General features: G+C 52.9%; 2 protein-coding genes across 6 annotated transcripts; one reads left to right on the top strand and one right to left on the bottom strand.

Annotated features, from left to right (window-relative positions):
- Positions 1–3,878: 3,878 nt before the first annotated feature.
- Positions 3,879–12,663, bottom strand: LOC309638633 (uncharacterized protein; the record flags this gene model as incomplete). The annotated part of the gene is made up of 4 exons (XM_082414830.1): positions 3,879–4,926; positions 5,245–6,232; positions 6,454–7,091; positions 11,770–12,663. The coding sequence occupies 2 exons, from the start codon at positions 12,661–12,663 to the stop codon at positions 7,044–7,046; spliced, it is 942 nt and encodes a 313-aa protein (XP_082270956.1). The 3' UTR covers positions 3,879–4,926; positions 5,245–6,232; positions 6,454–7,043.
- On the top strand, positions 11,306–27,073 carry IRF4 (interferon regulatory factor 4). 5 transcript variants are annotated; one of them, XM_082414825.1, is made up of 9 exons: positions 11,306–11,372; positions 12,601–12,877; positions 13,991–14,177; positions 14,958–15,046; positions 15,647–15,791; positions 17,859–17,966; positions 20,115–20,468; positions 22,886–22,998; positions 25,899–27,073. In XM_082414825.1, the coding sequence occupies exons 2-9, from the start codon at positions 12,662–12,664 to the stop codon at positions 26,040–26,042; spliced, it is 1,356 nt and encodes a 451-aa protein (XP_082270951.1). In that variant the 5' UTR covers positions 11,306–11,372; positions 12,601–12,661; the 3' UTR covers positions 26,043–27,073. The 5 variants fall into 5 exon arrangements, with proteins under 5 accessions (XP_082270951.1, XP_082270952.1, XP_082270953.1 ...); XM_082414826.1 differs by having other exon boundaries at positions 15,650–15,791; XM_082414827.1 differs by lacking the exon at positions 22,886–22,998.
- The last annotated feature ends 762 nt before the right edge of the window (positions 27,074–27,835 follow it).

Genomic DNA, 27,835 nt, shown 5'->3' on the forward strand with positions numbered 1-27,835 from the left:
TACATACATGGGATATTGTTTGGTCTTAAAACAAGGACATCCTGCCATTTGCGACAACATGGACGGACCTCGATCGAGGACATTGTACTCAGTGAGATAGGCAGACGCAGGGCAGATCCTTTGTGGCCTCACTTGTAACGTGGAATCGCAAATAGTCACACGGAAGAGGGGAGAAGAGTGGTTGCCAGGGGCTGGAGGAGGAGGGGAGAGGTAGGTGATGGCCACACGGCGCAGCTGCACTTGTGCAGGACAGACAAGTGCCGGAAGTCTGTGTACAGCCTGGTGCCCGCTGCTGAGAACACTGAGAGGCGCTCACACTTGGCTGAGACCTCTGACCTTAGGTTAAGTGTTCTTACCACGGAACAACAACAACAACAGTAGTAGTAATAGTAATAATAAAAGGGGATGGGGGGAACTTTGGGAGGTGATGGATATGTTTCTGGCCTTGATGGTGGTGATGGTTTCACAGATTATACTTATCCCCAAGCTCAAGTTACATACATTAAGTATGTACAGCTTTTTCCATGTCAAGCATACCTCAATAAAGCAGTTTAAAATTTAAATACATAATTAATTAATTTTTAAAAGCCATGCCCATAGGTATTACACATACTCTGATGTAGAACTTCTGCCAAGCAAAGGGACAGCCCATTAGAGGTGAGTGGGACAGATGGGACCAGCCCAGGAAGAGGAAGTCGAAGCTGTGGTTGAATGCTTGAATTCAGGCTGAGAGGAGAATATTCTGGGATGGAGAGAGACCTACCTTTTTCTGCTGAAGACACAGCACTGAGTCACGAGGAGCTGGTAGAGGTGAGAGGCAGCAGTGGCGTTTGCTTTTCTGGTTGAAGAGGGCAGAATAGGCCACTGGGCCCAAGGTGATGAGGGTAACTGGTGTCAGGAGGATAAACATCTCTGAAGTACTTGGTCAGATGATCAGGGTTGGATCAAGAGCACCGTGAGGCCTGGAGATGCTGAAAAGCAGGAAAGGAATTCAGTTAGACACCAACAGAAGATGAGAGAGATGATTACAGGGCAGGAGTCCCTGAAGACCAGACCCGAGCACATCGTGGAGAAGGGGCTGGTCGGCCTCTGCAGAGGAGCTGAGAGCTCAGAAAAGGCGTGAGGCCATTGGATTTTTGCCAGAAGTATGTCATTGGTGGTTTGTTAATAAAAGCAGTTCCTCCAAGGTAAAGACCAGAGAACCAGAGGTAGTCAACTGAAAATTTATTGAGGGCAGGAAGCATACTCTAATGTATCTTTGTATTTTCCCAAAGCACCTCGCTTGCCCAGAAGACCATCTTTGAATTTTGACAGTGGAGTTCTGCGTTTCCCTGCCAAGAGCTTCAAACCAAGCCAGACTTCAAGCAATCTAGAAAAAGACACCAGCGTGAAAATAGGAGTAACTTGAACCAAAGACGTTTGAGGAAGGAATTGTACAGCAAGAAAGAAGAGAATGCAAGCCTGGCACAGACTGAGGGCTGCAGAAACGTGCAGGTCAAGAGGTGGTATCATAGCGTTTGACATAAACCAACATGGGCGATCAGTCTTAGTGTGTGTGGATTTTCTGTCCTTAGAACATGTTTTTATGGTTTTGCTTATACCATATTTTATCCCTAAAAAAGTGTAAACTTCAGAAAGAACATGGAGGAAAGGACAGTTCATATAAACAACGCGTGAGCTCCCGCCATGGGGTCCCTAACTCTCGCGTGTTTTCTCAGTTAAGACCACACTGTATGTGATTTGCATCCACTCTTCTCCTTTAACTTCATATCATAAGCATTTTCCCAAAATTAACAAAAATTTTCGGAACTGTAATTTCCCAACTGTGTGGATGTACTAACGTGTATTTGATTGTTCCCAATGATTAGATATTTAACTTAATTCCAAGTGTTACAGTAACAAATGCTGAGGTGAGCATTTTGAACAAGGATGTCCAGCCACACTTGTCTCACGTGGTCTCGTTTAAATGGGTGTGAACTTGCCATCCCTTTGCAATGATCACTCACTCGTGTATTCGTTCACGGAGCATCTAATGTGTGCGGACACGGCCCTGCCCTCACGGGGCCACACTTTGGAGAGCGGAGGTGACAGGCGTGGACGGTGAAGGGCAGCAGAGGCCGCCCCGCGTGGGACCTGAAGGACTGTCCGATCCAGGGCTGCTCCTGAGCCGCAGTTTTCAGTGTCGGTCACTTTGGGCTCCGCTCAGAGGAGGCGGGTGGCCGAGGGGCCTCTGTGCCCAGCTCGTCTGATCTCAGGGGTTCATCCCTAAGTGTAATCACAACACCTGCCGCCTTCCCCGCCAGCTCTCAGTGGGCTACAAGGAGGCAGAGAAGGGAGCCCCGCATGGCAGCCGCAGACCAGACACAAGGTTGGGCCTCTGCACTGGCCCCGAACCCTGACCCAAAGGGAAGCCTGGTGGAGACCTCTGACCTCCCCGCAGTCGTGGGAACGGTCATGGCCGTGGGAACCAGCCCCTGACTGCTCCCGGCCCCGCTCCCCACTTCCAGGCGGGCTGAGCGGGCTTCCTGGCTCAAGCGTGCTTGGGCGGACCCTCCACAGGGCTGCTGTACTCACAGGGCACCCCGCCGTATTTGCCCCTCTTCTCTCCTCATCCTTTTCCCTCCTCACCTCGCCCTCCCAGCGCGTCTGCGCTGAGCGGCCGGTGCGGCGTCTCCTTCCAGGGCCGGGGAGCCTTAAAGGCTCCCACCAGGGACGCCCCAACGCCGTGCCAGTGAAACCTCCTGGGAGGGAAGTGTGGCACCAAGGTCAGGGGAACCCGAGTCCCTCCCGACCTCCCCCTGCCCCCAGCCTGCGCGTCCTGGGCGAGCAAATAGAGAAGCTCGCCGGCCACCTACCGCAGGACCCTCCCCTACCGCCAGGGGCCTGTCCGCCCGCCACCAGCCTGTGCCCTGCGGGCCTGCCTCCGAAGCGGATTCCACTCCTCTTCACGGGCCCACCTGCCCAAACGTCCCCCTGACCCCCGTGTCCGGCTCCCAAGTCAGACTTGCCACCCTCCGTCCTAGACGTGGTCACCCTCTGTGCTGGCCCACCTGGCACCCGCGCCGCCCTCGCTGGGACCTCCTGGGCCCCCAGGCCCACCAGCGCCCCACCTCCTGACCCACCTCACCCCGCCGCAAAGTGGTCTTCCTAAAGCTCGAGCTGGGCTGTGTCACTTTCTGCTCTAAAGCGGTCAGTGTGCCCCCCATGGCCCCCCTTTTTCCCAGCTGTGTTCAAAGTGAGTGGTCCTGGGACCCTGGAGTCAACCCCCACCCTCTGGTGGAAATGCAGGCTCCTGGGCCCAGCGGCTGAGCCTGAACCCCTGCACTCACAGCGACGCTGAGGAGCCAGTGTCCCGCCCACACAGCGCAGGTCCCTCGGCTGTTCGTGAGGCTCCCGTGGTCCTCCTGGGGGGCACTGAGCCCCCTCCCTGGCCCTGTCACCCTCAGTCCCCCTCTCCCCCGAGCACCGTCCCCCATGGCATCCCAGCCTCTAACGTCCTTCCCCTCTTCTGGACGCTGAAGCCTTCAAGGTTCAGGTCAAACACCATCTACATGACGCTCTGAGTTCCCTCATGGCCGCCCCCTTTCTGTCTGTCTGATCAGATTTTCTTCTGGGGGGGAGGGCGGGACATGTGCACAGCGGGAGGGGGCAGGGGAGGGCACGGCGGGGGACTCCAGGCAGGCCATCCTCCTGGCTTCCTAGGTTCCTGGTGCCAGACCTCCTAGAATCTCAGAAGAAAACCTTTGCTGAGATTCAGGGTGTAATTCCAGCCCGAAACGGGTGCGAGGGAAATCAGGGTCCTTGCTTCCAGTTTCGGGACTCTGCTTTCCAAAGCCCCGCCTTCCTGGAAGAGGGGGGCCTGCAGCAGAATCCTACTGAGGGAGGGTCTGCGCCAGGCTGGAGAGGCGTCTCGGGACGTCACAGGAGTGTTCATTACCACGTGGGGAGGCCAGCCCCTGACCCCATCTGGGGCCCGCAGGGCGGGCACGGGGGCCAGATCACGGGCGGGGCACCTGCTCCTACTGAGACCTGGCCGCAAAGTGGGGGTCGCAGCCTGGGGCAAAGCTGGGGCCCTGAGGTTCTGCTGCTGCAGGTTGAGACACCTGGACGACAGAACGGAAAGCTGGGGACGCACTGATGGACGGACACCGGCGAGCTCATGTAGCCTCCTCACAAAGCACTGGAGCGCCCACATCACCGAGACCTGTGCGTGATTTCCAGTGTTTCACGAATAAGCTATTTCCCTGAACACTATTCAGTAAGCTAATGCAAAAAACAGCACCCGCTAAATGTATGCGCGTCACCTGGGTGTTTTAACTTGAGAATCAAAATAAACAGGGACTTTGCTGATGGACCCTGAACTTGATTTTCAAAAGGAAGAAATTTTGAAGGAATGGGGAAGTTTCAATGAACTTTTAAAAAGGAATATTGATTTTTAATTTATAAAGATGGAGGCAGAGAAGAATGGATTAGGAGAACTTTTGTTATAGATGCTACAAAAAGAAGTCAAGAAACAGCAAAAATTTACCCCCCAAAAAGATGGCATTTTAATTTATAAAATAAAAAGTTTATATAAGTCACAAGTTGGCAAAATGCAAAATTTTAAGGCTCCCAAAAGTTCTATGTAGGTCACCCAGGAGGAACACCCCCAAGTACAGCCTGTAAGACTCCATTTACAACCTGTGACCATCACGGACGCTGGTGACACTTTGTTCAAGATAAAAGCAAACTGCATCTACCAAAGAAACTGAATTAGGGTGTTCACAGGGCAGCTCCACTGAGGCCTTACCTTCTAAGTTGGTTCCTTTATACATTTGACAGACGATACCAAATAAAAACAGAGAACCGAATTCAGTGAGCAGAAAGGAACACTCAAGTTCATGGGTTTATTCAAAATGCACTGCCTACTGGCTTTGAGTGATGATTCTGCAAAGAGTTGAAAGAAAAAGCACAACGTTTAGAAGAGAAAGGGAATTTCTGCAGGGAGTTTCAAAGCAGAAATTTCAGTTTAAATGAGACGAAGGACGCAGGCTCGTTCAGTAACCACTGAGAGCCTCCGGGGTGCTGGGGGTCCGGGAGGAGCTGCAGGGGTCAGACAGTTTCCCGGGGCGCTGCGAGGCCACACACAAAGGGCCAGAGGGGGCAGAAGGGGAGGGCAGCCCCCACAAGGTCGGCAGGGAGCAGAGCTTGCCGCCCGCCGGAGACCTCAGCCATGTCCCGGCAGAACCGTCCCCTGCTGCTCACGGCAGGGCTGTCACTGGTGTGGTCCGATGAGCCTCATGAAAATCAACCCACCACGACGTGCGCCTTTCGACAAAGCCAAACATCTGTCACCGTCCAGATTGTCCCCGTCACTCCCCAGGGGCCATGAGTACCTCGGCCACATGGACCTTTCAGAACTCTGAAGACTGGAGGCGAGTCGGCCAGTCGGGTCACCGGGACCTGACTCTGCGTGGGCACCTCCAGCCACCCCTCCACACCCTCCTGTGGCCTGTGGGCAAGTGCAAGTGGGGCAGGAACCCCTTGATAGAGGAAGCACCTCGGCTCCATGTGGAGGAGGCGGCCGAGGGCCCGTGGGCTTTGCTCCTCAGTTAGGGCCAGCTGAGCGAGGGAGGGGCAAGTGGAGGCGAGCAGGTGCTGGTCCTGGGGGGCCCGGCAGGAAGGCCGGGTGAAGGGTCCGAGGCCAGGGGGCTGCGGGCCTCTGCAAGGTGGGGGGCCTCAGTGACCAGCTTGTTCTGCTGACATCTGTGCCTCTAATTACCCCTCGATCACACGTGTCCATCTCTCAGATGGAATCATAGCGCTCGCCTCACTTCCCCACTGACCAGGGACACTACCCTTGACCACGTCACAGAGCCTGTCCGACATGTCAGGCCGTTGCTGGGCGTGGGGAGGGGAGAGCGCCAGGCCATGTCCCTGAGCTCGCAAAGGGCAGACTGCGTCTGGGGGCTGGGCTGGGCTTCCTAACCAGATGGGGCCGGCCTCGCTTCGCCCTCAGTGTCCCAGGAAAAGTGTCAGGTGCCATGCACCCTCCCGGGGGAGACCCCACTTTTGCAGGGCCAGGCTTTGCTGCATTCAGAGCTCGGAAGCAGGAATTCCACATCACATCACCCAGGAAGGAGGAGAGAGCGCCAGCCACACCAAGGAGGGCAGGAACGCCTCAGGCAGGGAAGGTGGTGGGAGAAGGGGCAGGACCTTCATGCCCCACAGCAGCACACGTGGCTCAGGGAGCCTGGAGAGGTGGGGTGGGGGGGGGGTTAGGAGCAGCGGTGTCTTCACTCCCAGAGACCTGCAGGGAGGGGTGCCCCCAGCGTCCCGTCTGGTCCCCCTCCGACCTGCTCCTCGCCCCCCATCTTTGAGCCTGGAAGCTCCAGTTATTTTAGCTCAAGCTCCTTGCACATGCACCCGGGCCCCCTGCACGCTGCCGCCCTCCTCTGACCACCCTCCATGCACCCTGGTCCGAGAGGCCCTCGGTCTCCCTGGGCTCCCCTGGGGCTCCTGCCTCAGCCAGGCCACGCCAGGCCGTCCTTCCTTCTACCAGGGGTGCAGGAGTCATGGGGAGAGGAAGCTCAGAGAACAGCACTGGCCCTTCCTGACCCCGTCGCTATGCCCTGTGGCCAGGAAGGTTCTGGATGCACGCAGCTTTGTTGGCCTGAGTTCTCAGAGTGGTGACGAGCAGGGCAAATGACTCGCGTGAACAAGAAGCAGCCCTGCGTGGTTCCAGGCCCCTGAGGTTGGGGGGACCGGGGACCAGGGCATAACCAGCTGTCACAAGCTGCCACCGACAGGACCCTCAAGTCTCAGAAGTGACACTTCTTATGCGACAAGTGGCAGTGTGCCCCACAGCGTCCAGCTGGAAGGAGGGTCAAGCTGGAGAGTAACCCAGCCTGTGAACTGCTGCAAATGGGAGGAACTGCCTTTTCACCTATTGCTTCAATTTTCAGAAAATTGCCCAAAGTCTTTGCAAACCATCTGCCCTTTTGTTGGCTTGGTGAAGGGAGTTGGCAGAATCATAAGGTCCCTTGTTAAAGCCACGTCACTGCTTATGTAGAATCATAGAAAGGACGCATCATAGGAGACTTCTCAGAACACTGGCAAGAAGAGGAGACAAAGTGAACAGCTGCTTACACAGTGTATTTGACTCTGTGACTTTTTACTACATAATTGATTAAAATCACAGGTCCAGTTTCCTATATGCCTGGCAGTGGGTTGTCCTCTGTGCCAGTGGGCAACAGGGTCCCAGAGCCAATGCTCGAGGCTGTTCTGCAGAGCTCGTTCATTGAAGAAATGTAGGGCACTTAGCAAATTAAATTAGGAAAGTGTATACAGCTCTGCATGAAAAAAGATCCAGGTTTAGATGCCCTGCTGGTATTGCCAAGGAGTTCATCACATTACCAAGTTCAACTCAATTCCTTTAAACTGGGTGCGCTGTGACAGCATTTAACATACAATTTCTTTTCCAGAGCATTCCACCCCAACTGCTGTCCTGTATAAGTAGCTTATAAGGTTAGATTTTCCCAGAGGATTAAACATTTGAAAGCAGGACCTGTTTCCTCAGAGTGAATATAGCTTCATGGAGAAGAATGAAGTGAAGACCAGAAGTCAGGTCAGTGGCTTTTTTTTAAAAAAGGCAGTTTTTCTTACTCTGAACTTACCATAACCAGAAAGGCCACTGGTTCTAAGGGCCGAAAGAAGAAAACAATTGTTTACGGTTGGAAGAAGTTTCAGTGCTTGCTGCTTCCAGCCTCAACGGAGGCTGGAGAAGAGGTGGGGAAGACCGCGTCTCGCCCACTCACGGGAGGGGGCCAGGTTGCTGTGCAAGTGCCACCAGGCTGACAGGCCTGCGCTCGGAGGCTGCTTCTGAATTATCGCAACAGGCAGCCAAGGACCTGTAGACCAGGGTAGAGGACAGAATGGGTCTTAGGGTAAGCCACGTGGACCTCAGCGGACCCCTTTGAATCTCTTTTCTTATCTGTACCCGGACCTGAGCACTGCCTGCCCTGCCCCCTGGGGCAGCTTTGGTTGGAGATCAAGTGAGATAAAGTCTATGAAACTTCCCTAAATGTTGAAGCACAATGTAAGTGATAATAGTCTTGACTTGTTGAACACGGGAGGTGCCAGGCATGGGCTCAGCACCATCTCGTTATCACAGAACGCTGGGAGGCAAGAAAGCTGTCAACTCCACTGTACACGGGAAGGTAAGACTTCCGTTAAATAGTCCATCAAGACCTCAGGAACTTGAACCAGCTGCCCCACACCCGAGCATTTAATTATTAATAATATCATACAGTAAGAATACCATATCACACACTACAGCATTATGTCACGATATAATACTATGATACCTTAATATACAGCAATACTGCTACACTACACTAGTACTGTGATACACGGGCACTGTATCGCTGTAGTACCAGAGTATATTGTATGGTATATACTGTAGCATATTACTATATTACTGTATTATTACTGTATATTACTGTACTATTACATACTATATATTACTATTTATATGAAGACATAATAATACAATAATAATATAATAGTACTGCCATATAGGATGCCACGGTCAAAGGCAATAATTACCATTGCACACACATACAGCCAAAGAGCATTAGAGGAGCTCTTTATCTTATACGAACTGCACCATAACAAAAAAAGATTTTCAGTATTTTCCTGTTTTTTTACAAATAACTAAAAATCACTGCCCTTTAAATGTTTTCAATGATATCGTTGCACTGTTTTGTTTTTTTTTTTAATCTTTTTTTTTTTTTAATTAATTTATTTATTTATTTATTTATGGCTGTGTTGGGTCTTCGTTTCTGTGTGAGGGCTTTCTCTAGTTGCGGCAAGCGGGGGCCACTCTTCATCGCAGTGCGCGGGCCTCTCACTATCGTGGCCTCTTTTGTTGCGGAGCACAGGCTCCAGACGCGCAGGCTCAGTAGTTGTGGCTCACGGGCCTAGTTGCTCCGCGGCATGTGGGATCTTCCCAGACCAGGGCTCGAACCCGCGTCCCCTGCATTAGCAGGCAGATTCTCAACCACTGTGCCACCAGGGAAGCCCCATGCACTGTTTTTAATACATTTAGTTCCCTCCTTCTGAAAGAATAATTAGTGAGAAAATAGGTTTATCCACAACAAGGTTTGAATAATTTATTTTTTGTGTCTAGTATGGGTTTTTCTAAAATACTTTTCTTGCATACGAATGTATAATTTTAAAAGATTGATTTTTAAAATATTGAATTTACATCAATTCAACTTCTCTTACAGTTTCTTTACAATAAATATGAAATGGAAATTGAGCTACAGCGTTTGGACCAGGCTGCATCCACAACAGCACTTCCACGTCCGGACAGTTCACTGAAGGAAATAACCTCCTCACAGAATACGATGATCAGCTCTGTTTTGGAGAGACATTCAATTAACTGAGTTCTTATTGGTTTTCACTTTTTTACAAGCTGTGACATTTGAAGATAATGTCTAGTCTTTCACTGAGGGCACTTTGATTTCCTCAAGTGTTGCGGGGGAGGGCCAACTTTACAGCTTCTGTCATTTCTGCTTCACCTGTGACTACGATGGAAAAGTCTTCTGTGAGCAGCTAGCGGGGCCTGCCTGCCACCCACCACTCCCCAGGGCCGGTGAGGACACCAAGAGTTTCAGTGATTAAAATACACTATTCTTTGTATCCACCTCATCATAAAAGAGAAAATACCACTTCTGGTAGATCAATATGACAAATGAGTAAACCAGAAGATGGCGTTGAAGGTTTGCAATCACATTTTAAAACAAGGTAACGTGGTTTTCAACGTCTGAAAGCGGATGAGTGAGGAGAATGTTGAAGCAGCGAAGTCTGGGCAGAGGACACGTGTGCGAAAGTACAAAAGCTCAAGTGTGCCATTTTTGTTCTTAGCAATCTCCCGTCTGTTGTTGGTGAGCACTGATTAAAGTGTAAAGATGTTCCCTTCGTTCACTGAGGTATCCCAGGTGCCAAGAACGGTTCCTAATAAGCAGAGGTGCTCGAAAAATATTTGTTGAACGAATGAATCCATGAAAGAAGAAGAAAAACCGCTGTGACCAGAATTTTCTTTGAAAAAAAAAAAAAACCTGTTGTTTATTACATAGATTCTGATAATGGAAAACTTACTTAAGTGAATAAAACCATGGCATCCTGTTAATTTCTGAGAAAGTCATTGGTTTGAGGAAAAGCATGCCCGCTCTGCACCTCACGCCTGTTTTGCTCTAGCCTGAACTTAGTTTGTTCTTTGGGTGGGAGACAGTGGCCCAATATATAAGATTAAAAGAAAAACTGAGAAATCAGTGAAATCAAAAGCTTTTCAAAAGTTGCGAGTTGACCTGGGATGGTGGTGGTCTAAAATCATATAGAAACCAGTGATCTGACGGTTTACCTGAAATTGTTGACTACACAAACATGCTGAAGCATTCAAGATGCTCTGGGAGAGTTTAGAGGGCAGGTGCTCAGGGAGTTTATTTTGATATTAAGGAGATCCTGGAAAATTAAGTAAAATCACTCCGCTTGAATATTGTTCCTATTCTGGACATTTAAAACGCCACTTGTAAATTGTTTCTTACCAGGTTAAGCTTAAAACTATGTCACTTTGAGGTGAACTGAAGCCCAGAAGCAGTTAAGCACTTGGCTACTTGGGGATCCTTCCCGTTCTTTCCTGTTGCCGTAATTAAAACGTCGGGGGCTGTGCATTGTCTGAGTCACTGCAATTCACCAGTTTAATAGACGCACGAGTATGTGAGCGTTTCAAACATGCGGGCAGTGGGTGAGCCGCAGTTCATAGCTCAAGGGATCTGGGACATTTCCTTTTTTCTTTTCAATGAGTATGATGTTCTCTAAACACCGCGGAGGGGCGGGGCTCTCGGTGACAGCGGCCGAGCCTAGGGTGGCCCCCACCTACCCGCGGGTCTTCGGTGTGGACAGCCCTCTGTCTTTGGTTATGCCAAGCCCCCTTCGCGCCAGACGGCCGCTCCTGCACAGCCCCTGCTTCCCGCCCTCACAGCGCCGCTGTAGCGTAACTTTCGTTAGTTACCGGCGGGCCTCCCGCAGTCCCTGCGCGCAGGCCGAGTCCCCATTCGCGCCTTGCCCCTGGCAGGAAGCCGCCCGACTGAGGTTCCCGTGCGCCCGACCCGAGGTGCGTCCCCAGCGCGGCCCCGCGCGCCCAGCTCTGCGCCCGCAGCCCCCGAGTCCCGCCAGGAGGCGCCCCCGGTTCGCCCCGCCCCGCCCCAGGCCCCGCCCCAAGCGGGGCTTTTAAGCTTTATAAAGTTCCTCTTTCGCACTTCGGAGGCTTAGTTTCACTGCTTGAACTTGGGACTCACCGCTGCCCTCAGCTCCGCGTCGGCGGCAAGGTAAGACTTGGGTCGGGAAGGAGCACGGCTGCGAGGCGGGCACCACCGCGAACCTGGCACGAGACCAGAGGTCTCGGGGTCCATCTCGAGGGCAGCGCAGGGGACCCCAGCGTCGGCGCCAGCAGGGCTCACGCCCCTCGAGGGCGCCGCGACGCCCGTTCCATCCGCTCTTGGCCGGGCACTCCCGCGGCGCCAGCGCCCATGGGTCGGCCCAGCCCGGGCCCGGGGAGGCCACGCTCTGGACCGGGTCGGATAACGAGGTCGTCGGGGCCCAGGAGTGGCCGAGGCGGGGCCGTCGAAGGGACCCACACCGGGCGGCAGGCTGAACCGCGGGGGACTGTTCCGTACCCCCGGGGCTGCTTCTCCTGCTCCTCCTTCTTGAGGGGCTCAAACTCACCTCGGCCTCCGGCTCTCGGCTTCCCGGCTGCTGGTGGAAGAGGAGGCGCTCCAAATTTCGGCCACTCCGGGCCCTGCGCTCCGCTGCCTCCGTCCCCGCGCTCCGCGACCCCTCGCCCTGCCCGGCACCCTCCCCGCCTCCGCTCTCCCCGGCCGGCCTCCGGCTCCAGCTGAAGCTCGGCGCGCGGGGATCCCCCGCTACGAGGCTGCGCTCCTCGCTGAGGCTGGCTCGCTCTCTGCCTCTTGGGGCTCGCGGGGCCCATCTAATCGTCGCCAGCTGCCAGGGCCCAGGGGCAGAAGAGTATTCCTGGGGCAAAGAGTGCGGGTCCCGGAGAAGGCCGCGGGGGAGCTGCCGGCGCCGCGCGCCTGGAACGCCGGCCCGAAGGGGGGCCTGCGTGCGAGACACGCCGGGCCACCAAGGGAGTGGGAACTTGGGAGAGGGCACGAGTGGCAGCGGACAGGGGCGCGGGGAACGGACTGGCCCCGGCTCGGGCCTGGGCGGTGGAGCAGGAACTACGAGTGCGCAGAGTACCACTCGTGGTGGCGGCGGGATTCGGGGGGGCGGTGGGTGCGCGAAGGCCAGAGCCGCGAGTCTGGGCAGCGCGCGGGCTGCGGGGCGTGACAAGAATGGAGAGTCCGGAAGGTGGGGTGGGAGGACGGCCTCCGGGGAGGCGGCAGGACGGCGCGCGCCCAGGGCACAAGCCGGGCCGGCTGAGAGGTGCCTTCTCTTGGGACCCGAGGCGCCCCCGACTCGGTAGCGCGCGCCTCGCCGCCTCGGAGACTCCGGGGCCTCGTGGTCATTGCCGGAGGGCGGCCCTCCTCTCCCCCGCAGCGCAGAGCGGGTGCAGGAGCGGATCTTGGGCGTGCGAGGGGACCGTGCCGGCGCGCTGGACATGAACCTGGAGGGCGGCAGCCGAGGCGGCGAGTTCGGCATGAGCTCCGTGAGCTGCGGCAACGGGAAGCTCCGCCAGTGGCTGATCGACCAGATCGACAGCGGCAAGTACCCCGGGCTGGTGTGGGAGAACGAGGAGAAGAGCATCTTCCGCATCCCCTGGAAGCACGCGGGCAAGCAAGACTACAACCGCGAGGAGGACGCCGCCCTCTTCAAGGTGCCTGGGGCGGGGCTGGGGAGGGCCCGGGGGCCGCGCGCTTCCCGACCTGACCCGGCTCGGCGGGGCCCCGTCCGCGCCCGGCAGGCCGGCCGTTCTCAGCGGGGAGGGACGCGCGGGCGCCCGGCAGCTCCGGCTGGCCAGCGTCCCACGCCCCGGGAGAAGGAGAGGTTTCAGCTTCTCTAGTAACTTCGCAGAGGGAGGGCCGGGTCCCAAGTCAGAGCGTGTGGGGCGCGCGGTCCCGGAGGGTCAGATGCCGGAGGCTCGCCCACCAGGGAGAGGGGCGGTCCAAGGCCGCACCTCTGCTTCCGCCGGAGCCTCTTTGTGAACCTCTGGATCCCTCTTCGCCTCCCTTGATCAACACGCGTCTGTGTCTCAGGGTCCCCTTCCGTGAACGCCGGTGGGCGTGCTGGACTGCGCCCCTCACTGTTGTCTGTGCTCTCCCGTCTCTCCCCGAACAGTTTTGCCTCTGCTCACTCTCCCTCTCCGGCCTGCACTCTCCTAGCTCTCTCTCCTCTCTGGTCCTTCCATCTGTGTGTCTCCCAATGTCTCACTGTCTCTGTCCGGCTCCCTCTTTCCAGGTCTCTCTGGAAAGTTTTCTCGGGTCTCTCTCCCGTCCCCATCCCCTTTGGTTTCTCTCCCTTCCTCTTTCTCCCTCTCAGGGTCTCTCTGGGGGTTTCTCTCTGGCCCTGTGTGTGTGTGTCCCTGTCCTGACTGTTTCCCCCTCGGGCAGTTTACCCAGCGACCTGCGCATTAGGGCCCAGCCCTGCCACCAGTGGGCAGAGCAGGAGAAGGGGACTTCCTCAGGGAACTGGCTTGCAGAATACCTCAGATCCTCTGACGTCCAGAGGTGCTCTGTGGGTGGCCCCTCACCCCAGAGCTCTGTCCCTACTTCCAGGCCAACTCGCTCCAGACCCTGTGGGTGGAGCCCTTCCAGGGGTCCTGCAATCTCAGCCGCCTTTTACAAACACCTGCTGTCTTTCTGTCCCACATTTTGGGCAACAGTGTGAATCTGAAGCCCCTGACACCATTCTTTCCTTTAGAAATACAATTCCCAGATTCTTTTTTGAAAGACCTGTATTTTAAGTTTTTTCCCCTCTTCTTTCCCGCCAGGCTTGGGCGCTATTTAAAGGAAAGTTTCGGGAAGGCATCGACAAGCCGGACCCTCCTACCTGGAAGACACGTTTACGATGTGCTCTGAACAAGAGCAATGACTTCGAGGAGCTGGTGGAGCGGAGCCAGCTGGACATCTCCGACCCCTACAAAGTGTACAGGATCGTCCCTGAGGGAGCCAAGAAAGGTGGGGCTTCCTGGCTCGGGCCGCCTGACCCTCTAACGCCTCTGTGTCACTGTGAGGGCCCCTTTCTCGGTTTGCTGCTTTCTATAGCCTGCCTGCCTCAGCCTCCCATTCAAGCCCAGCAGGCGATTTACCCAAGTTCTCTGGGTCATAAACTGAAATTCTCGTGGTTTTAGTGCAGAATAATTTCTCAGACTCCAAGTCTCTACCTGTGTGTGTGCTTTCCAGTAGTTCTACTAAGATATGGGCCAGATTTCCAAGCCAAAAATGGAAAAGCTGTTTGAAGCTTTACTTATCCACCAGTCTCTCGTGATGAGCCACTTTGTAGAAGGGAAGTGTTCATGATCCACATATTGTTACCATTCGTAGTAATAGAAGTGGCAACGTTTAGAGTGTGCCATGGTCAACCGGGGTGCTTATTAAAATTCAGATTCCCACCTTCCAAGATTCTGACCTGTGTGTCAGAGTAGAGCCCGGGAATCTGCAATGTAAACAAACCGCTAGGTGACCTCACTAGCCGCGCATCTTGCTGGGGAGCCCTCGATGCCACAAGGCCCACCACACACGGGCTTCATCTGTTTCTCTACTGTGCTCCATACGTTGGACCTTGTAGGAACCAGTTTAATGGCCTGGATAAATAATCGCCCAAGGAAATTGTAGAAAAATGCCTTACTTGTCAGTACTGTGTTATGCATTCTAGGAATTAAACTCTCAGGTATTTTTCTAAGCCCTTCCAGTTCCCTTTTTCAACACTGTGCATTTCCCTTTTGCCCAAACACTCAGGAGCGAAGCAGCTGACCCTGGAGGACCCACAGATGCCCATGAGCCACCCCTACAGCATGCCAGCTCCTTACTCCTCACTCCCAGCTCAGGTATGGGAGGGGCAGGGCTTCGAGAAGGGGAGGCTCGGTCTGTGTGAGGCCACCTGAGCCAGATCCCACACCACGGGAAAGACCTGCAGACAAAGCAGCAGAACTCCGTTTTTGCTGTTTGTCAATCTGCCAAACCAAATCCCGGGCCATTGGATGAACGTCTCAGTTTCCACCTGGTGTTGCTGGTTTGGAGTTAGGGAGGGGAGAGTGGGGGTGTCTGCCTTGTCGGTTAGACTCTGAAATCTGGGAAACCGACCTTAGAGTCCAAGGTTTTGGGAGCAGGGCTTTATCATGTGAAACCGCAGGGCAGCTGATCCCTACAGACGCTTCTGATGTGAATCACAGCTCTGTTTCATTCACTTTGCTGGTAAAGGAAGGCACATTTCCCTGCGGTACTTTGGTGCCAGGTTTACCCATATGATGAAGCCTCACATAAATCATCACTTTACAACACTGTCTCCATTGTGCCTTTTGGTTCTTCATGGCGGGTTTCCACCAAACCTCTTAGGAAGATAAGAGAGCTCCCGAGGAGTCTGGGGGCTCCCCGAGGCCGTCCCCGGGCTGGTCGCTCTCCCCCCAGCTCCCCTCTGGCCCCTCCAGCAGGCTCACACCTACATGATTCCGCCCCACGACCGAGGCTGGAGAGAGTTCGTCCCTGATCAGCCCCACCCGGAGACCCCGTATCAGTGTCCTGTGACCTTCGGGCCTCGCAGCCACCACTGGCAAGGCCCAGCCTGTGAAAACGGTAAGGAGGGCGCTGGGGCAGTTCCTGTGGCCAGAGTGCCTGGCCCCGCCTGGTCTGTCCCCTGTGCCGTCCCACGGCTCTCGCCTCCCCCGAGCCGCTAGGAAAGGCCGCGCGTGCAGTGAAGGAGGGAAGAGGTCCCCAGAGGAGGACACCCAGGCTTCACTGACACCTGCTCTGCTGTGTGCCGGGGCCCAGGCTCGGGGCTGCCTCGTGGAGCCTTCTTTAAGCATTGCAGGGGTCTGGCCAGGCACCCGAAAACTGCCCTGTTTTGTATAGGGATTCGCTCACAGACTGTAAGCAACGTGCCCAAAGCTACTCGGTGAGAGTGAGGGGCTGGGTTCAACTCCAGATCCCCTAGCTCCAGAGCCCGGCCATGTAGGACGCGGATGTCAGGTTTCAGATTGGTTGGCTATATGTTTTAAATTAGCTACTTAATAAGTGAACGTGTTTCTTCCTTCCTGAATAATCTTAAAGTTTATTTTTAAACTTGGGCAAAAAGTAGTCGGTTTTGTCAGTCTTCCCAGAGAAGACTAGACTGTCCCTTAATGCCGACTGTCTCCGTCTACACTTCTGTGAAGTCAGCGTCCCGCAGCTGAGCCCAGGCACCCCTCCACGGGGACACCAGGAGATCATTGCGCTGGTGGATTTCTCTCAAGCAGTGCTGTGCCCACGGCAGTTGTTGCTGGGATTAGAGGTGATAGTAAGAAGGGGATGAGTAAATACTGTGAAGAAAACATAAAAGGTCTCCACAAAAGGTGCCCGGCTGGTGCTGGACTAGCTTAGACGTGGTCCCCCGGAGGCCTTCCCCAGACGTCAGGATGAGATCTCTCGGCGAAAGCGCTGATTTGCTAAGTGCAGAGAAGATTTCACACAGTACGTTCGTGCAGCAAAGCACGGGCTTTCAGGACTTTTGAGCTGTTATTTAAACAGAAATCCTGAGACCAGTCAACACGCAGATGGTTTCGTGTGTTCTAGGAGTATCTTCTCCTTTTTCCAGCCAGGTCCGGGTCACTCTTGGCTTGTGGGATTGAAGACGTATGCCATTATTTAAGATTCGTATTGAGTGGCATGTTTACAAAAAAGCTGAGAATTTGGTTTTATTAGCTTCTCAAGAGTGATTTGCAGTGAAGGTTTGTTTTCCGTACTGTAGTGGGGGAATCAGCTGACGTTGGACGGGTTTCTGGAATTCAGACCCGGGTCCGGGGCATGAGCTCTGCTGAACTAGTGACCCTGGTGAAGAGGCAATGCCTAGAGCTGTGAGAGGATAGACTGGTGGACATATCTTGAAGCATAAGTGACATTAAGTGACACGCCAGCACAACGAGGTTCTACCACATACTCTTTCTCTGCTGACGTTTAACACAACACACGGCAGCTGTGCCAGCCAGGGACATGGCTCAGCCCCTCCTGATTCCAGAAGCAGCGACGAAGGGAATGGGGACAAAGCCACGTGCAGGGTTTCGATCCGGCTCCTGGGCGTCAGATCTCACGTAGAGAGACCTGGGCTCACAGCTCTGCCGCGAACTTGCTGTGTGAACAGGGGTGAATCCCGCTGTCTCTCTGAGCCTCAGTTACCCTGCGTATCAGTGACGGAGGACTGTTGGTCAAAGGGCACAGACTTCCAGTCAGGAGATGAATAAGTTCTGGGGCTCCAGCCTGGCGGGCACAGTTAGCTATGCTCTGCTGTGTTGAAAGCTGCTAGGAAAGGAGGTCTGAAATGTTCTCAGCGCACGAGCGCGTGCGCGCACACACACACAGGTAATGATGTGAGGCGCTGGAGGTGATAACTAACAAAAAAAGGAAGGAAGGAAGGAAAGAAGGGAGGGAGGAAGAAAATGACAGAGGGCGACTCCAATTTCCCTCCAGCTCTGAAAAGGCTCCTCCCTCCTTCAGCCTTGGTTTTCCCCACTGGACCTCAGCCTCCTTGCCTCTCGAGGGCCCAGGCCCTCCCCTACGGGGCTGGTGCACCCCGGGGGCCGGCGGGCCCCCCTCAGGGAGCCGCCTCCTCCCCCTCTGCCTCGGATGGACTCTGTTTAGGCCGCATCTGATTTTTATTTGCAAATGCAGGTTGCCAGGTGACAGGAACCTTTTATGCTTGTGCCCCGCCCGAGTCCCAGGCCCCCGGGATCCCCATAGAGCCAAGCATAAGGTCTGCCGAAGCCTTGGCCCTCTCAGGTGAGTGGGGCTCCCCGGAGGCGGCGTCTGTGAGGGTCCCCTCACCTTTGGGTGGATTCGTGGGGCTGGTGAGCACCGCCGGGGCCTGGAGCGGGTGGACCCCTCTGACTGCCAGCTGCGGGGACGAGGTCAGCAAAGTCAGCACCGAGAGGCCGGCTTCCGACCCTGATCCGCTTCCGCAGGCTGGTCTGAACTGAGTCATTCTAAGCTCTGCACTGGCGTCTGACTGTCCAGGAATGTGCAGACACTCCAGTTCCGTTTACCGAGGGCCCCTCTTCAGCCAGCAGCCCCGTGACGCAGGGAGCTTCTTGCGACAGCGCAGGGGCTGCTCGTTTGGGAAAGCTCATCATCCTTGCGGGCTTAGCCGCAGGCAAACGGTTGGCCCCATCGGCTTCCCGGGACGCGAGTTCTGGGTTCTTTGTCCTCGCCACGTTTGGTGCCTAAGCGAGGAGCGTGTTGCTCTCCCCTGAACACGACGCGTCTTGCGAACACACACGTCAGATCTGGCTTTTCGAGTTTCTTCTCTAGAGTAGTCCCCGTGCCTCGGCAGTCCCGCCTGTTCTAAGGAAGACGCCTCGAGGTTTACTGAACACGTGTAGTGTATGTAGGTTTATTTTTTAGATGATGTTTTGATTGTTTTAACATGAGATTTGCATATATTAAAAATGGATAGCTTAAGCTTCCGAATTCTCACCTTGCCCCCTGGCCTCTTTGAAAATCAGCGACAGAAAACATAAGCTGAATTCTCAAGGTTTCAGGAGAGGAGAGCTGGGGGCCCTTGCTTGCACCCAGGGGAGCTGGCCCACTGTCGGGCTCCTTTTGGTTCTGAGATTCTGAAGGAAGCGCGCTGCCTTTCTTCTTAGATGCTCCTGGACAGTGGAGGGAGGAGAGGTTTCTGAGCAGAAAGGCCTGTTTGTTTTTAGGAACTTTCAAACCCTTTTCTTGAGCACGTAAGTCTTGTGTGGGTGCCTGAAGAGTAGGAAATAAACAGCTATTTATATCCCTGTGGCCTCGTGACTTCTGATGACGCTCAGTGAAACGAAACCCCGCGTGGCCGACACCCACTCCTCGGGGCTCACGGCGGCGGAGTCACAGAGAGGCAGTGATGTGGGCTGTCTGAGTCTCAGAACCTGCCCTTGAGGGAGGAGAGGCTTTTGTGGGTTTCTCTGGGTGTGCGCAGTACAGACTAACTACCAGCCTTGCCCGTTTATCAGAGGACTGCCACCCGCTCACGTTTGAACCCCGCAGTTACCGTGGGAGCTGTTGCCTCTCGGGAAGCCCTTTGGCACTTCAGGTCAGTGGCCCTTGGCAAACCTGGCTTGGTCCTTTCAGCCCACGGGTCGCATTTTAAAGAAGGTTCTAAAATCAGCAAAGTTTCAAAAATGAGTTCATCTTGTTTAGTGTTTGAGAAGCACAGTTCTAGAGCCAGCCTCAAACTCAAACACAAAGCGAAGTGGGTCTCAGCGGACTTTACGCTTGGGACGTTTCCCTCACGAGGTAATTTTATTATACAAGTAGTACGTACACAGTGGAAAAATAATTTAAAAATCAGAAAAGCAAAAAATGGAAAATAGAAACGTCACAGTCCCACCACCCAGAGATCACCACTGTCGAGGCTTATCCTTCCCAAAACTTCAGTGCGTGCTTGGACGTGTATAATTTTTTTTCTGTAACTGGTATCATATTGATATTTTAGGGTACTTTTGGATATGTGGACATATTTGCTTTTTTCTCTGAAACACCGTTGTACTCTTTTTGCTACTAGAAATTATTTAAACTTAGGGTTTACTTCTTCCAAAATCAAAACTGATCGCTGTGTTTAAAATGAACTTTTGTTCGGTGGCACATGACTCACCGTATTAGACCTAAGTGTTGTCGTCACCACTATTGTGCTCTCCCCCCCCCAAATCCATGTCCCATGCATTTGGAAAATGCTGAGCTAGAGGACATTACGCAGACTCGTACAGAACTTCTCCACCATGGGGTGAGTCTCCAGGAGGGACGTAAGGCCTTGCAACGTCCGTCCCCCAGGCCCCTTCTTACGAGCGTCCCACCAAGGACACTTTGCTCTGGGCAGTCATTTGGCATCCTGGTGGGTACCAGCACCTTGGCTCCTTAGCACTGACCCCGACGGGTCTGTGTTTGCAGACTGCCGGCTCCACATCTGCCTGTATTACCGGGAAGTCCTGGTGAAAGAGCTGACCACATCCAGTCCCGAAGGCTGCCGGCTCTCCCACGCCCACACCTACGACGCCAGCAGCCTGGACCAGGTCCTCTTTCCCTACCCGGAGGACAACGGCCAGAGGAAGAACATCGAGAAGCTGCTGAGCCACCTGGAAAGGGGCGTGGTCCTCTGGATGGCCCCCGACGGGCTTTACGCCAAGAGGCTGTGCCAGAGCAGGGTCTACTGGGATGGGCCCCTGGCGCTGTGCAGCGACCGGCCCAACAAGCTGGAGAGAGACCAGGCCTGCAAGCTCTTTGACACGCAGCAGTTCTTATCAGGTGAGGTGGCGTGTGTCTGTCGGAATGGGCCCTACCTGTGAGGCTTGGGGAGGGCGGAGCTGGCGACGGCACGCCTGCCACAGGGGTCAAAGGCCACTCCCAGCAGGTCTTCCTTCTGTGAACCCCTGAGCCCGCTGGGCACGATCCCAGAGCAGGTCTCCTGTTGGTCCACCTGCCACCCCATCAGCAGAGGGTTGTGGAGAAGGGGAGGTTGTCGGGGGCTGTGGTTCAGGCTGAGGTCTTGAAATGCTGGGATTCATCCAATACTCACCAGCTAATAAGGTTCATATTTTACTGGCAAGTGTGTTCTCAGCAAGCATATCTGTTGATGTTTCAGCTCTTTTAAGGTTCCTAGAAAAATCGTAAGGTTATAAGTATATTGTGAGTGTCCGTGGTTGTGAGATGTATCAACTCTGAGCAGATGCTTTCCCAGCAGGTGGTACCACGGCCGAGTGTGTAGAACTGATTTTGCAGAGCGGAAATTATGAGACAGCTTTGAGCTGTTTCTAGGTTTCAAATCACATTTTCCAGAACCAGTAGGTTTTGTTTTCCTAGTTTTGATTTCATGACAATTAAATCAGCCCTGGGCCGGCTTTTGTGAGGCCTTCGGCCACCTTCTGGTGGAAGGTAGTCCAGAGTTTCCACTTAGCTGTCCCCATTCACAATGCTGCTTCTGGACGGAGAAGCAGTTCTCCCTGCTGGCTACTGCCCGTCCTTCCTCGACCTCATTCTTAACTCTTCTTGTACAAGCGCCTCCTCAGAAACACCCTGTGTCTTTGGGCTTTCACGGGCCTCTCCTTGCCCTGAAGCTGCTTCTTGATTCAATTCACGTGAAGCACAAAGCACCTGTGTGCTCTACCGCCAAAGACGCTCGCTCAGCCTTTGGGGTTCAAGTGGCCCACATTTGCTTGGGCTCCTCCCAATGCTCTTCTGCTGCCCCAAACATGTCCCTGGATGACTCACACTCCCCCAGAGGCGAAACGGGAGGAAGAGGGAGAGCTGAGGCTCTGGTCTCCAGGTGGCCCCCCCGACCCAAGCCGCGAGCTGCCTCCGAGCGGACTGTTCTGTCCATCCTGGGGCCCAGCGTGTGGACCGAGGGCGGCTCCAAGGAGGGGCCGAGGGCCGCACCTCTGGGGTCTGAAAGAGCCCTGGCTTTGGATCTCCTCCGAGGCCCTGGGTCTTGGATGCAGAAGATAGGCTGGGCCGGGGGCTTCATCCAGGGAAGGGGCCTGCTTCTCTGGCAGGCGGGACGCCGACGGTCGGCCTCCTGGGGCGGTGCGCTCGCCCATGTTTGTCTGCGACCAAGAGCTGCTTTGGTTTGGCTCCTTCCTCTGTGACCCAGGGCTGTGCTCTGTGCCCAGTGCAACCTCTTATCTTGAAGTGTTTACTGAGGTTCAAGGAGGAAACTGTGAACTCAAAAGCTGCAGCTGTGCAGACCAGCCCCACAGTCGCGGATTCCCGCGAACATTCTCGAGCTACCAGGCATCTCGGCAGACTTTTTCAGAGAACTGTGCCAACGCGGCAGGCGTGGGTGTCACCTCCCACCTCGCACTGTGGAGGCTTTGCACACGTTCTGCCGAAGTCGGTTAGGTTTGATTTGAATTCTGGAAGAAAAAAAGCAGGAAGTCAAATGGTCCAGTGAGTGAGCTAGAAACTTTTCTTCGGTTGAAGAGAACAGTGGAAATCTTTGACATCCACCCATCCAGGACCCGCAGGCTGCTGGGGACAGCCCCGCCGCGCAGCGGCTCACGTCCGACAAGGCGGCAGCCGCAGCTCTGCAGCCGGGCTGGCGCCCGCGGGAGCGCGCTTCTTCTGGGGACCTGACCTTTGACCCTAGCCGACAAGCAGGACCGCCGGAGGGAGGCCGGAGGGTGGGCGGGGACGGCGTCCCGTCTGGGTGAACGCAGGCGCCTTCGGGACACGCGTCCACAAAGGTGGGCCCGGCGCTTCCTCCAGCGCCGCCCCCCGACCTCAAAGCCACTGGCCGCCCCTGATGGGCTCCGCCTCCCAGATTCTGCGGTGCCCGAGTCACGTGGACCGCGGGTTGCAGGGCTCAGCAGCTCTGAGATGAGGGTCTTAAGTCATCCTGGGTCAAGTCAGAAAAGTCTGATTTTAAAAGCAGATTTCTCCCTGTGTGAGTGATTCTTTTGGCTCCATTTCCTTTTCTTCCTCCTTCACCCCTTCCTGCTGCCTTCGCCTCCTGTGGGTCCAAGGCTGCAGAGCAAGGTTGCCCCTCTTAGGGCGCGGCCCCTTTGAAGTGGAGGCGGGGCCTCGGGAGAGCCGCGTGAACACGCGTGTGCGCCCCCGCGCCTGCTCCCACTCTCAACGCCTGCTCTGGCCTCCTCGTCGGCGTGGCTCCCTCCCCAGCCTGCGTCCGCGCTCGGCCTTCTGAGCGGTTTCTCTCGCGGTCTCTGCAGAGCTCCAAGCCTTTGCTCACCACGGCCGGCCTCTGCCAAGGTTCCAGGTGACGCTGTGCTTCGGGGAAGAGTTTCCAGATCCCCAGAGGCAACGGAAGCTCATTACTGCTCACGTGAGTGTCCAGTCCCCTTCGGGTGTTTGAGTTTCCCTGACCTTCGTCAGGGGCAGGGCCCCATTTAGAGCAGTTCAGATGAGAAATAAGTGTCCAGGGACCTGGGCAGGGGGGATGGAGGGAGGGAAGGTGTCCAGGGAGTGGTGCAGGGGTGCAGCCCAAGGGCCATGTGCCTCCCAGCCCTGGACATCTGCTCATCGCCGCTGGGGGTGACCTCCAGCCCTGGGTGGCACCCGTCCCGTCTTTTTTATTTTTCAAGGAAATCGTCATATTTCCATTTGATAGGGTTTTAAAGGGATGATGCTAAAAGTTGCCCTTTAAAATTCTTCACGTTTAATATTGCTTTTAAAATGCCATCCAGCTGATCTTCACTTGAATGGGAAGCTTTTCCCAAATGGGAAGCTGTCCACTGACTTGAGTATTTTGTAGGCCCCCTCCAAATGTCCCCCCAAATCCTCTTTTATCTCTGGATTTTTAGAAACTATTTAATTTTTGGAAACCAAGGGCCATGTGCTATTTGGAGGCGTGAAATCTCGCAAGGACTTCAAGTAGCTCAGGCCACAGTCATGTTCTCCAGCAGAGCTTAAGATGCATTCACCTGTGCAAAGTAAATATCTTTCACAGAAAAGGAAAGAGAAAGGGTTAGATAGATAACATGTAGCGTTAATTTGCCACAGAAAACAGAATTTTGAGTACTTGAGATTTTTGAATTTGAAATTTGAAGACTCTGTATTGCTACATACCTGCGAGGGTTATTAATGGGCCCAGGTAATGAGCAGCAACAGATAAAAAGTTACATCAAATAATAACAGAATTCAAGTCAGATTTTATTTTTTTTAAACATCTTTGTTGGAGTATAATTGCTTTACAATGGTGTGTTAGTTTCTGCTGTATAACAAAGTGAATCAGCTATACGTATACATATATCCCCATATCCCCTCCCTCTTGCATCTCCCTCCCACCCTCCCTATCCCACCCCTCTAGGTGGTCTCAAAGCACCGAGCTGATCTCCCTGTGCTATGAGGCTGCTTCCCACTAGCTATCTATTTTACATTTGGTAGTGTATATATGTCCATGCCACTCTCTCACTTCGTCCCAGCTTACCCTTCCCCCTCCCCGTGTGCTCAAGTCCATTCTCTACGTCTGCATCTTTATTCCTGTCCTGCCCTTAGGTTCATCAGCACCATTTTTATTTTAGATTCCATATATATGCGTTAGCATACGGTATTTGTTTTTCTCTTTCTGACTTACTTCCCTCTGTATGACAGACTCTAGGTCCTTCCACCTCACTACAAATAACTCAATTTCATTTCTTTTTATGGCTGAGTAATATTCCATTGTATATATGTGCCACATCTTCCTTATCCATTCATCTGGTGATGGACACTTAGGTTGCTTCCATGTCTTGGCTATTGTAAATAGAGCTGCAATGAACACTGTGGTACATCTAATAATGTTCCTTACTGAAATCTGAAATAAAACACTATCTAATCTTAAACACACACCCCCTGCTTCTTGATTATAAAATCAAAAAACAACCAACCAATAAACAGAAATATAGTCCCCATAAACTTTAGAGTTTTCTCATGGATTCTCTCCAGTGATCGATAGATTTATCGATATAATAACTGATTCTTGTTAACAACTGTCAAAGGACTAAATAGTCTCGGTCCTGGTGAGTAACATCTCTGAAGGCAGTGGTTAGTCCCTGAGTCTGAGTCTCAGGGCTTGGACACACCGGCCTGGGTTGGTGAGGACGCAGCCCCAGCTGGGACCATGAGCCCGAGTTGATGGAGGATGGACGCGTGTGCACCCAGAAGTCCTGCTCCTTTTATTATGGATTTAATTTACTTCAGTTACCTCAAATGAGTTATGCTTAAGTCATTTTATGTCAAATAACATAAAGGCTCACTTTAATAGCACAATCGATTGGCTGAAAGCATTTGGATCTCTTAGATGCTGCAAATTCAGGAAAAGCTGAATGTTGGATACTTTCTGGTGAATGTGGTCCACACTAATAACCAAACTAGAGGAATCTTGGGTCAGTTAACTTCTCTTTTTCCACAGTAGCAGTTTTGCTGTTGTTTGGTTTTGCTTCTTTCTTTTTTTCTTTCTTTTATCTTTGGTTTAGAAATATACAGGTTACCAGGTCATCCATGAATAGTAAATCACTGAGCCCCTCATCCCTGTCAAACTGCAGATGTGGAAAAATAAATCCATTGGCCTAAATTACCCGATTACCTTAAATTTACCTTTAACTTGGTCATTTTATCCGATTTGCTTCATTCAGTCCTAGTTTAACGTAAATTTCAAGCGGCAGTTGGTTTACAAGTACCATCTTTACCTTTTCCTTCAACTGAAACCCAGAATTAAGTATATTCTGTTTATAGGTTGGTGTATGTAAGGACTCACAAAAAATCAGTTCTCCAGAAGGCTCCCAGTATGACGTGTTTTGATGAGTCATAGCACCTAACTTTAGACTTGACTGTATACTTAGATATGGAGGGTTATTGCAGGATGTTAGAAAAAAGAGCTCAGTAACATCTTTTTTTTTTTTTATAAGTTTTTAAAATTTTTATTTATTTATTTTTATTTATTTATTTATGGCTGTGTTGGGTCTTCGTTTCTGTGCGAGGGCTTCCTCTAGTTGCGGCAAGGGGGGGCCAGTCTTCATCGCGGTGCACGGGCCTCTCACTATCGTGGCCTCTCTTGTTGCGGAGCACAGGCTCCAGACGCGCAGGCTCAGTAGTTGTGGCTCACAGGCCTAGTCGCTCCGCGGCATGTGGGATCTTCCCAGACCAGGGCTCGAACCCGTGTCCCCTGCATTGGCAGGCAGATTCTCAACCACTGCGCCACCAGGGAAGCCCTCCGTAACATCTTTTTTCAATCTTTCACTAAAGGTCGAACCTCTGCTAGCCAGACAGCTGTATTATTTTGCTCAGCAAAACAGTGGACATTTCCTGAGAGGCTACGACATACCCGAGCACGTCAGCAGCCCCGAGGATTTCCACAGGCCCATCCGCCACTCCTCCATCCAAGAGTGAGAACGCCAAGACCAGAGATGTTGCTTCATTGTAAATACTCGACTTGGAAAACAGCTGACTGAACCCCTACTTCTTCTTTTGAGGAATGTGGAAATTGGGGCTTCAGTCCCACACCTGAGGAAAACATTTGTAGAAAATCAGCTCCATTTAATTGACAGATGAGCTTTTTCCAAAAGGAAGAATGGTATTCAGGGTCTTCTGTAGACCCTGACGATAATGTGAAAACTCACTAAAATGTGTTTACATTTACTGAAATGCCGTGTCCAGTTTGATGTGGACTCTTTCTTGCGTGAAGACTGAGAAACCTGTGTTTCAGTGCTGACCACTAAGGATGGCATGATGGCGCCCAAGTGCCGTTCTGTTTCTCAGGGAAGTAAAACCTAAGTTTGAGTCTGCTCTGCCCACAGGAGAAATGTACCAACACCTGTGGACGGCTGCTCTGTAGGAAACGCTTGCTGATAGAAGGACATAGACTCAGCCCTGGGGGTCCCTCCCCAGGGTGGCCCCTGCCCACCTCCCATCCACGCTCCTTATGGCCCCAGAAGCCAATAGGCAAGACTCTGCTGTGTTTTCTTGAGCCAAAAGCATTTCTTGAGCCAAAAGCATTTCTTGAGCCAAAGAATAGAGCATTTTGTCTACTAATGACCGGTTAAGATAGTTGTTTGTCTTTTTGTCTCTCATTCTATAGAAATTATTGCTAAAACTTTTTTTCTTAAAGACAACAAAAAAAGACAGATCCACAATCCAAGTACTAAAGATGTATTTTTGAAACTTGGTCGACATTTCCCCTCTTGTCCTGCTTGTTTGTTAGGCGACCAGTTACCATGGCAACACTAAGAGGAGGCGCCCCTACTTGTCCGGGCGGTGAGTCCTGTAGGGAAGGGAGGAGAGGGCTTCGCAGATTGAGTAACTGCGGGCTCAGTGAGCTGTTTTGCTTATGTGGTATGTTATATGCTTCCTCATGCCAGCGACGGCTTGACAGGGCCTTAAAAATGCTGGGCTTTTTCCAAATACAGCTTTTCGTAGAATTACTAAGATCTCCACTTGCTTACTTAAACCTCATCACTTACTTGTTGTTCCTTCTGGAAAAGTAGAGATGTTTAGACTGTGATGTAGCAGCTGTATTTTTGTCCTACTGGGAAATAACTGCTGTTACTTTTAGGCTCAGCACAGGACTTGATAGTTCTCTTATTCGAGTCCATATTTTTAATTCATTCAACAGACTTGCATTAGACAGACTGTAGCTTTTATCCAGCTTAGTAAGTAATGAAGCCTGAGAATGTCGTTTCTTTCTCTTTTTTCTTTTGAAGAAGTTTTTAGGGATAAAATAATACGTATCAACTACAGAAAATATAAACTGTATAAAAGGGCAAAAGTTAAGTGAATCTTCCTTTTTTCCAGCCCAAATCCTCCCCCCTAGAGAGGTCCACAAGAAGAGTTTGATTCTTCCAACATGTTTTACTTTTCTATAAACATACATAAACTTAAAGCAACTCGGGGGTCTTCCGTGCACTCACTCGTGTGCAGCGTTCTGTTAGTCCCACGACACAGATTCCCCTCATTCTTCTCAGAGGCGGAGCTTCAGGATCCACCTCGAGGTCATCAGCACAGTTTACGGTGGTGCTTTAGCCACTCGGAATAAACACATTTGGACAGTAGATTGTATTCTGTGGGCTGCAGTGACTTATGCATCTTATAGATGCGAGGATTTGGGGTATATTGCCCCAAGGGGGAGACAGATGGGCCGCTAGCTCCCAGAGCGGTAGGTGTGGGCCAGCTGTGCCGCCCTCCCG

This window comes from Balaenoptera physalus (assembly GCF_965194825.1).
Source record: "Balaenoptera physalus genome assembly, chromosome: 11".
Classification (NCBI taxonomy): Eukaryota; Metazoa; Chordata; class Mammalia; order Artiodactyla; family Balaenopteridae; genus Balaenoptera; species Balaenoptera physalus.